The 17,240-nt window shown below is 35.6% G+C and overlaps 1 protein-coding gene across 2 annotated transcripts in view; it reads left to right on the top strand.

Moving 5' to 3' along the window:
* Positions 1 to 17,240, top strand: part of LOC126831898 (E3 ubiquitin-protein ligase UBR3) — a 48,607-nt gene that overhangs the window by 18,523 nt on the left and 12,844 nt on the right. Inside the window, exons 18-30 of one of the 2 annotated variants that reach the window (XM_050562551.2) lie at positions 80 to 227; positions 1,102 to 1,206; positions 1,770 to 1,989; positions 2,147 to 2,615; positions 3,321 to 3,412; positions 7,170 to 7,313; positions 8,185 to 8,315; positions 8,783 to 8,893; positions 9,764 to 9,958; positions 10,629 to 10,765; positions 11,442 to 11,527; positions 12,011 to 12,125; positions 16,435 to 16,532. In XM_050562551.2, the coding sequence (XP_050418508.1) occupies positions 80 to 227; positions 1,102 to 1,206; positions 1,770 to 1,989; positions 2,147 to 2,615; positions 3,321 to 3,412; positions 7,170 to 7,313; positions 8,185 to 8,315; positions 8,783 to 8,893; positions 9,764 to 9,958; positions 10,629 to 10,765; positions 11,442 to 11,527; positions 12,011 to 12,125; positions 16,435 to 16,532 (2,051 nt within the window). Of the gene's footprint in view, positions 1 to 79; positions 228 to 1,101; positions 1,207 to 1,769; positions 1,990 to 2,146; positions 2,616 to 3,320; positions 3,413 to 7,169; positions 7,314 to 8,184; positions 8,316 to 8,782; positions 8,894 to 9,763; positions 9,959 to 10,628; positions 10,766 to 11,441; positions 11,528 to 12,010; positions 12,126 to 13,719; positions 16,533 to 17,240 lie in introns of those variants that run through there. The other variant, XM_050562552.2, reaches the window with a different exon arrangement.

Here is a 17,240-nt window from a genome sequence, read left to right as displayed (position 1 = left end):
CAAGCGTCTAACTTTATTTCGGTATAAAGTGTCAATCTCAGCTAGCTATGTATTAATCAAGTGTCTAACTGTATTTTAGTATAAAGAAGAATTGTAATTATAAAGAGAAAGGATCACCATGGCCACCATATAGAATGCCTGCAGATATACATCATAGTTATAAAGGATTATTTAAGATATTAAACTGTAAAACCATGCATGCATTTCTATATATAGTCTTGTATAAGGTATGTTATTTATCACATAGTGGGTTTCTGTATACTGTACGGGAGCCACAGTGACTGTAATCTGGCTCACTAACTAGCAGGTCTCTGGTTCGCTTCTGTTGTTGGCAGAAAATGTTCCTTGGGATTTTCTGTCGCAGTTTCCCCTTGTGTTGCAGGATAGAGTGCATGGAAAGTACAGTACGTGTCTATTCGTTCGGAAGGGACAAAACACAGAGGTCAAGTGTACATATTGGTGTGCACGTAAAAGAACCCTTGCCAGTTTGAATTCGATATAAGGGTAGTCCGGAGCACTGCTGTTCGGGCAAAATTCTCTCATTAGTCCATTTGGTGTAGAAATGTATAATTTTAAACCCCCTTTCATTTCATATCAGGTTTCAATCCTGGTGTATGCTGAACAGAAGCTCCGCAATTTTTCAAGCCTTTGGGGCTGACAAGGAAAGTGTGCCTAGTTCTTACACATTCATTCCTAAATCAAGGACAATATTTTCTAAAGATAAAAATAAGTCATGCAGATCTGTTTTGAGAACCATAGTTTAGATATCTGATCTAAGATGGATTTTGATTTGAATTACATATTTGCAGACATACATATATATATTTGGGACTGTTTTTTGCTCTGTTTGGTATTGATGGCCATACTGGGTTGTCTAAAAGCTTAAATTAAAAGCTCGAGCTGCCTGACCTGATGTTGCTCTACTACTTACTTACAGTATCAGAGTTATGCTACTTCTGGTTTCATGCAACTCCTATAAGTAATTGTCACACATTGCTCTACCAATACAACAATAGTTATATAATATTCTACAGTTAGCACCTATAACAGGTCAGGTTATTGAGATTAAATTTTAATTTGTAATGTTTGACTATATTTAAGGCTGTTAAATGTGAAACCAATCTACCAGACAGTATTCTATATCATTGTATTCATCTACTATCCATGGCTTTTCATTTTGCACCAAGAAAATCTACAGTTAGAAAGGTGAAAATATATATTTTACATATAGTTTGTATGATTTATTGTAGCTTTTACTGTAATAACATAAGTGTAAGAATAGCTATACAGTGCAGACATGCCACTAAATTTACCTTGCAGGACAACTAAATGCTTAGGTTCCCCCCCCCCCCTCTATGTAAAGAGTGCCATGTCTCTGATTGTTCATCAATGGGTTTCCTCCTGGTTCTCCAGTTTCTTCCCATTGTTAAAGGTTAAAGATCCCTACGCACAACTAAATTTTTGAAATAAAATTGAACCATATGTTCATCCCAAAATGACCTATTTGTCTTGAAAGGATTATGAACCCCATTTCATTTCATATCATTTCTGTTTTTGTTATTCACGTGTATATAATGTCCGGTTATGTTTTATTATCATCATTGCTTGATAAAGACTAGAGTAATGAAAAGTCACTCAGTAAGAAACAGTAATTAAATTTTACATAACATCCTGAATAGTTTGTCAATGAAACTATTTCATACAAGAGCTTCATTAACCACTATGGAGCAGAAAAGTCGGACGTTTAAGCCCAATTTATTTCGTTTCAGACCAGAGTTGGAGCTGGTACCGTGTCAGATTGTCAGTTAAAAGACTGGTTCTCTAATTCTGATATCCGTCATAATGTTTGTGAAGTAATAGACGAGGTTATAATACATACTGATAACACAAGTGATATAGAGACAGAAGAATCGTGTACTATGAATGTTGATATGGACTCAAATAGTTTAGTGGAAATGTTTGATCTAGCGACAAGTAATGTAGTTGTTGGTATGTTAACTTGTTTATATGATACATCTAATTTGTTGTTTTGATACATCTAATTTGTTGTTAAAATACATCTAATTTGTTGTTATGATACATATAATTTGTTGATTTTGTTGATATGACACATCTAATATCCGTTTATCATATTAATATCTTACAGATAGTGCTGGTCCTATGACATCGGCAAAAGTTGGACAGAAACCGATAATTACCATGATATCAAAACCTGGAAGTGTCAGCAGTTCTTCTTTTACAAGTTCCTCTCACTCTTCTGGTGCCAAACCAAAATACGAAAGTCACACAGTACCTACGGAACAATCACACGGACAATCAGTGTCTTTTAAAATGGAGGAGAGTATGATAAGTCTGTTAATAAAACTACATTCGAAGCTGTCAGGAAAACCAAACTCCTATACTCCTATCTCTGTGAAAAACCGTGAACCTGTGACATCATGTATAGGCGATGGACTCCATTTTATATCACGATTATTAGACAGTATAGCTAACACTAACAGTGACTGTGCTACTGCTGTTAAGCAGGTCTATACAGCTTGTAAACCCAAGGACACCAAAGATAGTCAGACTCAGAGTAAAAATGATGAAAGTGAAGCGAAATCACGAGAGACCAGGTGAATATATTATAGTTTAAAATCAACCCTGTCAGACACAAATACAGGCTTTTTTATCAACCACAATTCCTCTGGTGCCTGTTATTGCAATGGTCACATCCCTGGGATTAAAACATGGACCTCCTGGCCCCGGTTTTACAAAGCATTTTCAGACATAAGTTAAGAATTTACTCAAAATTCTTAGCCTTATTTTAACTAAACTACAATGAAACACTGCCCTAGTCTCTGACCTACTGTGTCTCCAATCTATTTGTTGGATGGCTGAATGGTTAACGCATGTGTGTTGTATCAAAAGGTCTGTCATTGAGTCAGCTGGCATGGTTTCGATTCCCAGGTGTGCGTGGGTTTTCTCTGGGTCCTCCAGTTTCTGCCCACTGCTAAAGAACCCTATGCGCATGCAAATTATTGAAATAAAATTAAACGATATGTTAGTCCCAAAATGACCTAGTTTGCATCGAGTGGACATTAAACCCCATTTCTTTCACTCTCTGTAATGGTTCCGCTAAATTTTTTGTTGACCAGCTACTGGTATTGTTTGACTAATCCGTGTTTTAACCCAAAAGAATAAACTGTAACATACAAATTAATACCCCAAACTATGTTAAAAAGTTGAAAAAAGAAATCTCACTATGTCAAAAAGTGCCTATCTGGAAAAGTTTTGAAGGGAATGCTCTACATACCACGGTTTTGTTGATATATTTTCAGACGACGTAAAGCTGCAGCAAGGCAAGAAAAACTTATGGCAGAGTTTGCTTCAAAACAGAAAGCTTTTATGGAGCAAGCTATGGAGGGAGAAGGTAATTTCTAGTAGTGTTCTTTTTAATCACAGGATAAAAATATATGACCAGAGAAATATCCAACGATAATCAATTCGTAATCTTTTTAATTTTTAGACACAAGGTAGTGACTTTAGAACATATAAAATAATATTGCGATTCTCAGATACTGCTGCATTACTCGAACTATTATCTTTTCAACATGTAATTTTAACTAGAGAATTCTGGCGTCTAACAAGATTTTTTGCGGCCCCATAGGACTGGTTCACGCTGTGTCAGGTTCACTGGTTCACGAGCACCATTACTGTTACTGTAACACTATCGCTAGTGATAACAGTAGACCAGTTTAGTAAATACAGCATTTATTTACAACGGGAACATATAACAGCTACAGTTACATACATACAACAACAATACGGTACTTAAACTATACAAGAACTAGTCTACGACAGGAACACATCTAACAATCTTGAATCAACCATTCCACCCCTCTGCCAAGGCAGCGGCTGAACTCGGGGGGAGCTCTATTCCAAGTCTGACTTGCTGTTAGTAAACGTTGCTTATAAAGCCTCTAACAATTAGCTGAGGTGGACAGGTGTGATAATCAAATATGGTATTGTTTATTATCAATTATGGTGTTTGTAATTAAACTGCATATTTCTTTAAAAGTCATTGTCAGGTCAAGGTATATATGATACATTCTCTTTGAAGTTCAGTCTAGTTTTACACGCGGATCATGTGTAGCTTGTTAAAGAACATCTTGAATAAACTAGATGTTTATGTGTAGCTTGTTAAAGAACATCTTGAATAAACTAGATGTTTATTAAGAACGTGTCTTCACAGAAGTTGTCGAGAGTTTAAACGTCAACTTCAGTTATAGATCAGATTGTCACACCAGGTTATTTATTAAAAATAAATAACGAACATAAAATAAACGTCAACTTCAGGTATAAATCACTCTGTCCAACAATACACCCCCTTTTAAGTTTAAATGTACGATTAGTGCTGTTTGTTATCATAATGGGAAATCTACGGCGTTTAGTCGCATTACTGACACCATTACTAATTAACAACCCGGGTTGATTACTAATGAAGCCAAAATTCACAGGAGAAATGATAACGGAATCGTCATGCATCAAATTAGCAACTGGTTTGGCATGGGTGAAACATACACTAGACGTTTGAGGTTTAATAATTACCTGATTAGCTATTCGCACTAAAGAAGATATGTGTAAATCTTCAACCAAAGGTATATATTCATCCTTAACTTTTAAGCACCCTAAATCATAATATAATCTAACGCCATTATTAAGTAACCAATCGCGCCCTAATATAAAATTGCGATTGATATTTGATACAACATAAAATTGATGTGTCATCTTAGTCTTGCCTATTGTAAAAGGCCATTGACCGATTGTAAATGAACCCAATCTTTTATTAATTTAGGTTTATACTGTAATTTTTGGTATATGCGATTATTAATTATGCTTACTTCAGCTCCGCTGTCAATTAACGATCTGAAGTTTTGAGATCCTAGTGCTAGTAAACAAGAACTTGGATTGTTAGAAATATTTAAATTAAATAAAGGCATTTTTTGTGAGCTCTTTCCATTAGCTTCAACATGAAAAGAGCGTTTTAGTTTAAATTTTGATGCCGCCTTGAACCATTAAACCTAGGTGGATTAGGAGGGCGATGGACAGACCTATTACATTCGCAATTTCTACTAATATGTCCCTGTCGATTGCAAGTCCAACAAATAACATTTGGATTGCGCCAGAAAGGCGGCCGATGTGAAAAGTTGGACCTATTGGGATAAAAAGAAGGTTGATTTATAAAATTAGACCTATTTGAAGAGAAAGGTGGTTTACATCGTAAATACTATTTATGGCAGGTGGTAAACTCATGAGTGACCTACAATCATTAGTGCGATGGCCGAAAAATTAAAACATTTCTGGCATTTTTGCATTGGCCGAAGATGATCAACTTCCATCAGCTCATGATTATGGGTATAACGTGGGGTAGAATGCTGATTTAAGCGTAAGGCAAATCGAGCTTGCAAATTTTGTTCGGACATGGCCGAAACTGTGGCTTCTTGTAACGTTTTCGGATTGTCCCGAATTAATTTTATTTTTAACCGATCATCGAGCAATCCCGTAATAAAATAGCCTACTAATTGCCGCTGAACGGGTTCTAAAATAATTTCGGCAGAATTATATGCTTTTGTAGCCAAAGAAAGTAACCGTTCAGCATATACCTGAACATTTTCAGAAATAAATTGTTTAGCCCGTTGTAAGATAACCAAGGCATGTTGTGGGTCCGCAATAGTGTCATATCTCGTGGCCAATTCCTTTTTTACAATTTCCCAAGTACAATTTGGATTTTCGGTTAAAAATCTATTTAAAAAATTGCTCACAGTACCAATACTGGATTGATAAGCCACATTCTTAACCTTATCTGTGGCAATTTCGGCCAAAAAGGAATATTTTTCAATACTTTTTATCCAGGGTTCAAAAGTTTTAGGCTCCCCCGAAAAAGATTCCACTAAATTAGAAATTCTGTGATGTTTCAAAGTTGTAGACAGCCCACTTAATTCCCCAGTTAAATTCTGAAATAAAGTTGCAACTTCAGGATGTTCAGCCATGATCGAAAATTAACAAAGACAAAAGCTAACGTACCTTTTCAATGTGGAGTTTTAACTGGAGAATTCTGGCGTCTAACAAAATTTCCTGCGGCTACGTAGAACTGGGTCACGCTGTGTCTGGTTCACTGGTTCACGAGCACCATTACTGTTTCTGTAACACTTTCTTACAGATAACAGAATATCATAATGTATATAAGACCTTTATTGAGAACATGAAATAGACACAAATCGAGAGGAGCTCTATTCCAAGTCTGACTTGCTGTCAGTAAACGTCTGCTTATAAAGCCTCTAACATTTAGCTGAGGTGGACAGGAGTGATAATCATATATGGTATTGTTTATTATCAATTATGGTGTTTGTAATTAAACTGCATATTTCTTTAAAAGTCATTGTCAGGTCAAGGTATAATGAACTGACAACTAATACATTCTCTTTGAAGTTCAGTCTATTTTTAAACGCGGATCATGTGTAGCTTGTTGAAGAACATCTTGCATTAACTAGATGTTTATTAAGAACGTGTCTTCACAGAAGTTGTCGAGAGTTTAAACGTCAACTTCAGTTATAGATCAGATTGTCACACCAGGTTATTTATTAAAAATAAATAACAAACATAATATAAACGTCAACTTCAGGTATAAATCACTCTGTTACACATTTGGGACCTAGAAATTGCCACAAATGGGTCACAACGCATATAATAATGTAATATAAATGTATATAAACTGATTTACATTCAGTCGTTTCCATTTTTACTCTAATTTCAAATCAGTTATGTTCGGTGAAATATGCAAGAAGTCTCAATCGAATGGCAATCCATAGCGTCTGCTTATTCCAGTCTACCCCTGTAGTATTTATTGCGCATGCTCTTCATATAAAAATAATTCTAACTCTGGACCTAGCCCTAACATTTACCCTCTCAATCTTGCCAACAATCACGTGCCCTAACCTTTTTTACATCTCAACGACCATGACAAAATATTGAGGTGGCCTTAAGAATTAGATCTAGCCTAATGCACGGCATGTGTCTGTCATCATTAACCTGGTTGCTGTAGTGAGTAGGATGTTAAACCCCATTTCATTTCATTTATTGTACTTTAGCTCATTGTGGTGATTATGTTATACATATATATGTTATAGATGATGGAGTTGATGATGGTGTAAAAGATGAAGGAATGGATATAACAGCAGATGAAGGTTATGATTGTGTGATATGTAGTCAGTGTACAACATCAACAGCTGAAAGACCAGTAGGATTAGTTGTATTCTTTCAGGCTAGTAGTGGTAAGTTATATATTGTACTGTCATACGTTAAGATAGTTTGAGGCTAGTAATGGTAAATTATATATTGTACTGTCATTCGTTAAGATAGTTTCAGGCTAGTAGTGGTAGTCAGTTCTGCACGTTGACGTGCACGTAAAAGAACTCTTGACAGTTGGAATTTGAAATAAGTGTACATGAAGGCTGTAGCGCCTCTGTCCATGTTATAATTTCTCATAGCATACTGCATGGCTTAGGCCTGTCTTTATTAGGTCAGAATTGCAGGACGTTAAACCCCATTTCATTTCTTTAGATAACTAGTTATTGTGTTGGCGAATTGATTATTAAAGACATTTCATTTATTTTGTTTGCTGTAGGTAACCACTAATCCTAAAGCTGTATGTTTAGGTGGTGCCCCTGCTATGTTGCTATTATGTGGAGTAAGCAATTTGATTTAAAGATACGTTATGGGAGATTGGATAAACAGCTGGCAGTTCTCACTATTATAGTTAAAACCTAGATAATGTAAAGGGAATTTGCTGAAAATTTCAGTTAAATTGATCCACCCTGAACCAAGTATTTAGCGATTGAATTTTGGGCCTAGCCTTGATGGTCATTACTTAAGTTGGTACGATAAAAAACATAGTGTTGATTATGGTCTGGATAAGTTAATTAATGCCTAATTAATAATTCAGATATTTATGGCCTAAAGAAAGACCTGCAATTGGCTGATTTAGCTCTTGCATAATGTATGTTTAAACAACATGCCTTGAAATCCATCAAAATGACTCATTCTTTACACAGGGCAGACGATGGATGGAGGTAAAAACATTAGCTTCTTGTACGACAGTCAAAATCGAGAGCTAAATAATTTTTATAACGTATATATTTCCAGTACTGGGTCATTGTCCGAAAGTTGAAGTAGAGACGCCAGTTAGTATTATAGAGAAACGATATCCACGTCTATCAAATAGAGCTATGGTTCAACGCAGAAGATTAGATGAACTTTGTAAAGACTTGAATGAGGTTTCTTACAGTTTTCTTTATTTACTGTAAAGATACTTATGATCATTTGATGGTCCCTTGATAACTATAATATTGTGAAAGTTGAATCTCTAAAAGGAATATCAGTCCAAAAATTGGATAAATATCATTCAGAATTACAAAGATATGAGGAATTGAATATTTCACAATATTTGGCATACTCTGTTATTGTTCATTTCTGTTAAAGACAAATTAAACATTAAATACAAGAATTAAGGCCATAAGAAAAACAATATTCTGGTTCTGACCTGTTTTTATTTTAACAAAAAAATCACCCTACGTGTCAGTATTTCCCGCTTTTAACCAAGTATCCAGTAGGCACATTTATCAAGTAAAACATTACTCTATACAATCCTTTGGCAAAATTAAAACCTCTTATCTTGTGAAAATTGAATTGTTTTAAATGCAACCTGAAACTTGAAATTATAACAACTTTCTTTTTTTCTCAGGCGTCCTGTCAAATGTCTGTTAATATTGGATGGGAAGGTGGGGTCATAGTTCAAACATGTGGTCACTTTCTACATCTTGATTGTCATAGTTCATACATCAAATCTTTAAAGGTAACTCAATTTTTTTTATATTATTGTTTAAATAAATACTTGAAGAAAACAAAAATCTGTTATGTTTGGAGCTCTCAATTACAGTTTGATCTCTTGACTTTCGTCACTGGCAGTCTGTTTGATATTGCCTTAGAAAGTATTAGATAAAAAAATCTGTTATGTATATTTGGAACTCTCAATTACAGTTTGTTATCTTGACTTTCGTCACTGGAAATTTGTTTGATATTTCTTTAAAAGGTATTAGATAAAAAAAGATCTATTTTGTTTAGACCTTGAATTATATTATGATCTTTTTGAAGTTCCGCACTGGAAATCTGTTTGTTATGAAAGCGATTAGTAACCTGATGAAAAGACAGTATGGTAGTTCAAACCAATTTGGTTTATTTGATCCTAATATTTTAGTTCTTGAAAAATCCAGGTAACATAGAAAACCTTCCAAATTTCAATCCTACATCCTGGTCACAAGAGATCAAGGGATGTAAAGCTGTAGTCCAGTATTAGTACTTCTCTCTAAATGGCCTCAAATCACCAGAGTCACAAGACAAGTATACAGTCCTTAAATAATTCATATACCCTAGCCTCTGGTTCCTGATATTTTCGGGTTATCCAGGTACTAAAGGGGTTGATTAAAGCTTTCATAATATAGTAAAAAATCTGTGAGTAGACGAACAGCCCTTCCAGATTTCTCTCAGCTACTAGTTTTGTTCTTATTTGAACTCTTCAGGCTTAAATGAGGATGTGCGGTGGCCCTCTATATATAGTCTCGGTGGGCACCGGAGCACATGTGACGTCACAGATGGACCGGAGTCAATCTTTGGCATAATATATACATATTTGTTGAATATATTTTATACTTTTGATGTTGTTCAGTCCCAGGAGAATACGGATAATTTAGCTGTAAAGAAAGGAGAATACTGGTGTCCATTATGTCGACAATTATCTAACTCGGTTATACCTATGGTACCAGAAGAAAACAAACATGTATTGGTTAAACCCATATCACATGACCCAAAACAAATGATGGCTGATTTAGCTGAGATGATGGTGACACGACCAATTACACCGGTAAGGTTCAATGTGTGTTCAAAGAAATGTATATTTTATACTTAATAGTCTCATTTTACTGCAAGAGAGAGAGAGAGAAATGGGGTTTAATGTCCACTCAACACAAACTAGGTCATTCCGGGACTAACACGTGGTTCAATGACAGGCCTTACAATCTTACGATACAGTGCGCACGTGCTAACCATTCGGCCATCCAACCCCCACCCCCCCATTGTCAATGGTGAATCTCTAATATCAGTCAAAAATGGTTCAGTTGTGTTCAATATAAATATCACACAGCCATCTTTCATTTCACTCCCTCCCAAAATTCCTTCTAGGCTCAAAGCCTTTTAGTAATAAAGGGAAGTAACTTATTTAAGTTACTCAAGAAGGTTTCAGACCACTATTCCTTAATGACATGAATAAGTTGGTTTAGTAACAGAGTATATGACAATATGTTGAATTGAAATTTTATCGATCTATGCTGCTCGCTATAAAATAAAACTGCTGCCATTTTTTTTCGCGAGCATAGTTAATGACAGATTATTATTCTATGCTTGATAATGACAAGAGAACCCTCGTCGAAAGAGAACTAAAACTCCATTTTATTTCATTTGCAGTAATTTAGATTCTTAACGAAATAACAGAATATGATATGGTGTATACATGTATGTCTTTTAATCTGTTGTAGGGTTCAAAAGATTTAACTCGAGCAATGGGAAGTGTCATGGAAGATTTACTACATACAACCTACCCCAGATTTCGCTCATTGTTTGGTAGGATAGGTACTGATTCAGTCTATCTTTTGTTTGTTTGCTCTGTTGCCAGGTAGGTCTATATTTAGATGGTAGATATTATATTTAGACCACAGTGGTTAAGGGTTAAGGCAAGATATTTTTACAAACCTTAAAGCCTTTTGCTAATTAGAAATTTCTTGGTTAACGATTCGTTAAGATATTGATAATAGTTCAAAAATAGATAATGAAAAGGGAATATATTGAAAATTTCACTCAAATTACTTTATTCTAAGCAAATACTATTAATGTCTGAAGTTGTGACAATATAGTCTTGATTGTCAAGTACCCTTACAACAATAAAACACAAAGTCTTGATTATCGATTTTTAAATTAAATGGCAGTTGTGTTTTAGTCCATTAAATATCACAGCCATCCGAAAGTCTAGAGAGAGTTGGTCATGTGAATAAATGTCTGAATGATAATATTTATACAATTTGAAGCCAAAAAGACTACGATGGACAGATTTAGCTGTCACATAATACATAAGCACAACTCTGTCACATCCCAGTGCAGCTAAAAATTGATTTATCTTAGCTAATTCTAAACTGATTTTGGCATTCATTACAATTGAAAGGGAACTAAATGTACCAAGACGTTTGCTGACGCACAGATGCTTTAAGGGACAAAATTGAACCTCAATATCAAGGTGAATATAAAACTTTTAGATAACTGTTTTTCTGATCTGTTGTATATGAAATATTTTACAGGACTAATTTAGAATTACAGTTATTAGGACTTGGTGGCCAGTTAAACCAACAACAAGTTCAAAACATTAGCAAGAAAAACAGTTTCTGTGAGTCTGTTTAATTTTTTTAGATAAATAGTTATGGAAATGTTTTTGAAGTAATTGGCTACGGAAAATTAGTTAAATAGAAATGGTTATAGAAAATATTTTTGAAATAAATATTTTTTTAGATAAATTTTTAATAAATAGTTATTCAAAATTGTTTTTAAGTAAATGGTTATAAAAATATTTTTTATGTAAATAGTTTTAAGATTTTCTTTTTGAATAAATGGTTATAAAAAATATTTTTTAAATAAATGGTTATAAAAAATATTTTTTAAATAAATAGTTATAAAAAATATTTTTTAAATAAATAGTTATAAAAAATATTTTTTAAATAAATAGTTATAAAAAATATTTTTTAAATATATAATTATAAAAAATATTTTTTGAATTAAATGAGACTGTAAGGATAAAACTTTATGTTGAAAAGTTTCAACATATGGCAGTAAAAGAATGTGTTTAAATTTGACTATGTTTTTATAATTACAGTACCATTATTACATGTATTAAGTCTACACAGTAAGCTGATAACATTAGCACCAACACCTTATACAGATCTATGGACACATATTACTGGTATTAATTTAACAGCAGAATCGTCAAGGTAAATCATAATATACTGAGCGCCATGGAAAACGCATCACTTTTTTTTCCCAAATATTTTATTACTAGGTGGTTTTGTATGTATAATATTATGCAATACTATGAACTATTGTTTCACACAATGCTCCCAAATGCAAAATATATCGGCCTGTGTGCAAAAAAAAAAATTGCACGAGATGCACATGAAAAACCCAATATTCACGTGCAGCATTGTGTGTGAGCCCTTTAAAAGCATGTGCAGTACATGAACTGTGAAACGTCAATCTGTCGTAATTTGTTGTTGGACGTGTGAAGGAATCGAGCTAGAGATGCCGAGACTTACTGAAAATCAACGGAATGAAGCCATGGGAATGTCCAGGGCTGGCATGTCTACACATGCTATTGCCAGACACTTCAATTGTCATCAGTCCACTATTGTAAGGTTGGTGGAACGTGTTCGAGTTACTGGATCAACACGTGACCCTCAACGTCCTGGTCCACAACGCGTTACAACCCAGGCTCAAGACCGCTACATGACAGATTCCGCCAAGTGACTCAAACAGGTGCAGCAGTCGTCGGAAGACAAGGACCAGTAAGTGCCAACACCGTAAGACGTCTAAGAGAAGTAGGACTCCGTGCACGACGACCTTATGTTGGAGCTATCCTCAGGGATCATCACCATCAGCGGCGTTTGATATGGGCTCAAGGACACCAGACATGGAGAAGAGTAGACTGGCAAAGTGTGCTCTTCGGTGATGAGAGTCGCTTTCATCTTTATCACGCTGATGGCCGTCAACGTGTGTGGAGACGTCTTGGGGAACGTCTTGCAGACTGCTGCGTCTTCGAAACGAATCGGTGGGGTGGGGGTAGTGTAATGGTGTGGGGAGGCTTCACATTTCATCATTGGACCGCCCTACACATTTGCAGGGGTCGCGTTAATGCTGTAGCCTACAGTGATGATGTCTTGCAACCAATTGTTGTTCCGATGTTTCGAGCGCACCCACAACTTCAGCACTTCCAACAGGATAATAGATGTCCGCATACCGCCCGTTTTAGTATAGACTACCTGGCTGCTAACAACATCAATGTCTTGGACTGGCCAGCCATGTCTCCGGACATGGCACCGATAGAACATGTCTTGGATGAGATTGAAAGCCGTCTGTATCAGAGACCACAGATGCACACCATTGCTGCTTTAGAAGCTGCTCTTGTCCAAGAATGGAACAATTTGCCCCAGGCCTTCTTTCAAACATTGGTAAATTTCATGCGACGTCACTGCACAGCGTGCGCAAGAGTCCGTGGAGGACACACGCGATACTTACATCTGTGTCGTACTTTTGGTTTTGACCCCTCTGACTCTGTACTGTTGATTACAGATTAAACATCCATAAGTGTACAAATGTGTTGTTATTGATGTGTTCCCATTTGAATATTGTTCACAATAAGAAGCAAAATAAATAAGATATGTTTACAGGATCATTTTGTTATACGAAAAACTAAGTGATGTGTTTTCCATGGCGCTGAGTCAGGCGCGGATCCAAGGGGGGGTGCACCCGGCGCACGCCCCTCCCCCCCCCCCCCTTATTCCGGCAAGGTGTAAAATTTTTTTAAAAATTGCGGACCAAAAACGAAAAACGAACGAGCCAATGCAGCAAACTTTTTTACACGTTCACTCTCATATAAAACATGACCACACTCCTTGGCTTTAGCGCGAGAATATGTACACGCTGTGATCCCACAAAGGATCTTACTTACGGCAATCGGATATCTGTCACGCGTGCAATGGTCAGCTGACGTCAAGTCACCAACGCGCCGCAGATGCCCTACAGACAGGTAGCCTAATCATGTCGGAAAAACGAAAGTCGCAATCATCTCTCGTCCATTTATTTGCGAAGAGTAGAAAAAAGGGTTAATATAAATCCGAATTTGTAGTGTCTAGCCATAGAGGTGTATATATTGACTAGAGTGTATTGTGGTCACGTAACTCCCATTGACGTAACGTTAACGTTGTGTGCCGTCACTGGAGAACGGCCGCCATGTAAGGCATGTTTCAACTGAGAAGAATTACGGAAGTGCCCGGATGAACGCTATGTAAACAAAGGGAAATGGACTGACGGAGGACAACAAACCCATTAAAAAAATAATTTCTAGTTCATCAATGACAAATAAAAAATAATGATGACTCCCAATTTCAGGCGATACTTATTTTTAATCTTGGTCCCGCAACCAGCCTGCAGGCCCCAAAACCTATGTGACCCAAAAGATTATCACCGGTCTATAGATTGGTGGGGCTCTAAGTATGACTAATTTATCCAACAGGATATACCTAAATAGTTATAGGGGATTTTATATTCGTTATTCTCTTACTATTTGGAGTGGATTAAATATTCTATATATTGTGTGACTTAAATAACCATATTTGACCGATCATGGATATACATTACCTCACAGAACTTTACCTGTCATTTAGCTGTCCCTTGGTAAGTGAGCCCTTGGTAAGGGACAGGTAAAGTTCTGTGAGCAGCATGATTTCTGCATCAGCATGACCAGATTCTAAAAAAAACACGCTCATCTTTGAAAAAGCATTTTGCAACCTTCTTTCATAAATCACTACCTCCTTCAAAACTCACGTGCATTTCCTTCAGTCGGACTTTCTTTTAGAAATTTTTCAGGCAGTAGGCTACCGATCTGTTCCTGATGATTTTGCAGACAAAAAACACTGAAAATAGGGTGGGAGTTGTGTTTAATATTTGAAGATCAGATGCCAGGAAATCGCATATATGGAGTCTTATCTTAAAAAAAATTCTTGGGGAGGCCCCCCAAACCCCCCGCAGTTGTTACGCGCCTTCGGCGTTCATAATTCGGGCTTCGCCCTCAAAGTACGCCCCCCCTTTCCAAATATCCTGGATCCGCCCCTGTCAGTATACTTGAAAATACTCTTATTTACAATATATACAAATATAGGGTAGTCACATGTGGTTCTTGTTTTTTTAAGTATCGGTTGGTCTATCCACAATTATTGTAAATACTTTAAACTGTCAGCTATCTATAATCTTGAGCTAGGGGGGTTGGATGGCTGAATGGTTAGCGTGTGCACGCTGTATCACAAAGTCTGTCATTGAGTCAACTGGTGTGGTTTCGAATCCCCGGTTGTACGTGACGAGGAGTAGGGTCACCTGTCTAACCTCGTGGGTTTTCTCCGGGTCCTCCGGTTTCCTCCCACTGCTAAAGACCCCTACGCGCAAGCAAATTATTGAAATAAAATTAAACCATATGTTAGTCCCGAAATGACCTAGGTTGTGTCGAGTGGACGTTAAACTCCATTTCTCTCTCTCTCTGAATGTTGAGCTAGTCATACAGTAGAACCTTTTGAAATTCATGTTATGCTTTAAAACCATGTAAACATGGGATAACCTTTTGCTTTCATCACAATGATGCATGATTTGTATTTTTCATAAAATATCAAATTTCTCATGGCTTAATTTTTATACACCTACATTTTTATATAGAGGTCACAATTTTTATCCGATATTGATGAACTTAAAATATATGTTTATATTCATTCTGACAATTGTGTATATCGGGCTGTAACTTTCTGGATTATGGCCCCTGATTGTACGGAAAGTTGCATTTTTAGATTGTGGACCTTCTAGAGGTCGCAGTTGTTATCTGATTTTGATGAAACTTATAAAGTATGTTTATATCCCAAAGATCTTGGTTCCTTTCGATATTTGCACATATTGTACCGTAACTGCCTGGATTTAGACCCTGATTGTACGAAATTCACGTTTTTAGCTTTTGACAATTAAATATATCACCCTTACACCATAAAGATGGTTGAGTTCGAATTTCGTGAAAATCAGACCGAAATTGACCGGCAAAATGGCCGCTCCACGTACAGAAATAGTGTTAAAGTATGTAATACCAAGGTTGTGGAACGCCTAGAGGTCACGATTTTTTTCGCGATGTTGATGAAACTTAAAATATATATTTATATCTCAAAGATCTGTGTTCCTCTTGATACCTGCGTGTATTGGACTGTAACTTACTGGAATATGGCCTCTGATGTATGTAAAATCGTTTTGTTTAGCTTGTTTTTTATCCATCTCTTGCATAATGTGGACGTATCTTGTATGGCAACCACTTGTTACACATAAAAACCATTAATTTAGCTGTATTTATTGAGTTTGAATATTAAATTGATCAAATTGTAATTTTATGGTATGTAAATTTTACTGCCAGTTCATCAAGACAGGCAAATATGACTGAATGAGAGCTCTGATACTAAGGAACTATTTTGAATTGAATTGAATTTTTTTTATTATATTCAGTATAACTCTGTATCAGAAAGATGTACCGCTATTATTGAAAGATATTTCATCACTTCTCATACAGTTCATCCTAACTTTACCATTTACTATTAAAGAAGGTAATTGTTATTTTATCATGTACTATTATAGAACGTATCTGTTGTTTTCTTTCTAATATACTTCCTAAGGGTGTTTGATTGTCATTCTGGAATTTAAAGAATTACAAACCAATGGCACAGAATTGATTCTGTTCACTGTTCTGTCTGTCCTGAAACAGATGTGATATGAACAGAATTGTGACGTCATCATTTGTGTCAGCTTTTCAATTGAAAAAATTACCTTCCAGACTCTTCAGTCAGGTATCTCCCTTATGAATTGAATTACAGTGTTTATGATTTCCTTTTGAAATATGAATTACAATGTTTTCCTTTTGAAATATGAATAAAAGTACATTCCTTTTGAAATATGAATAAAAGTATGTTCCTTTTGAAATTAGAATTACAATATATATGTTCCTTTGAAATAAGAATTACACTGTATTCAGCTGAATTATGAATTAGAATGTATTCCTTTGAAATATGGTTTACAATGTATTTTGGTGGAATATGGATTACAATTATAGTTTATACCTTGGAAATGTATTCTTCTGAAATAAGAATTACAATTTATTACTCAGGAATATGATTTACAATGTATTCCTTGACATTGTAAATTGCAGTGTATTCCTTTGTATTATGAACTACAATGTATTCCTTGGGAATATGAATTACATGATTCTCAAAATGTGAATTATATGACAAGGAAAGATATACAATAGTGAGTTGCAT

Source organism: Patella vulgata, chromosome 9 (assembly GCF_932274485.2).
Source record: "Patella vulgata chromosome 9, xgPatVulg1.2, whole genome shotgun sequence".
NCBI classification, from domain to species: domain Eukaryota; kingdom Metazoa; phylum Mollusca; class Gastropoda; family Patellidae; genus Patella; species Patella vulgata.
The sequence above is the reverse complement of the archived record's forward strand: the minus strand, read 5'-3'. Positions and strand labels throughout refer to the sequence as shown.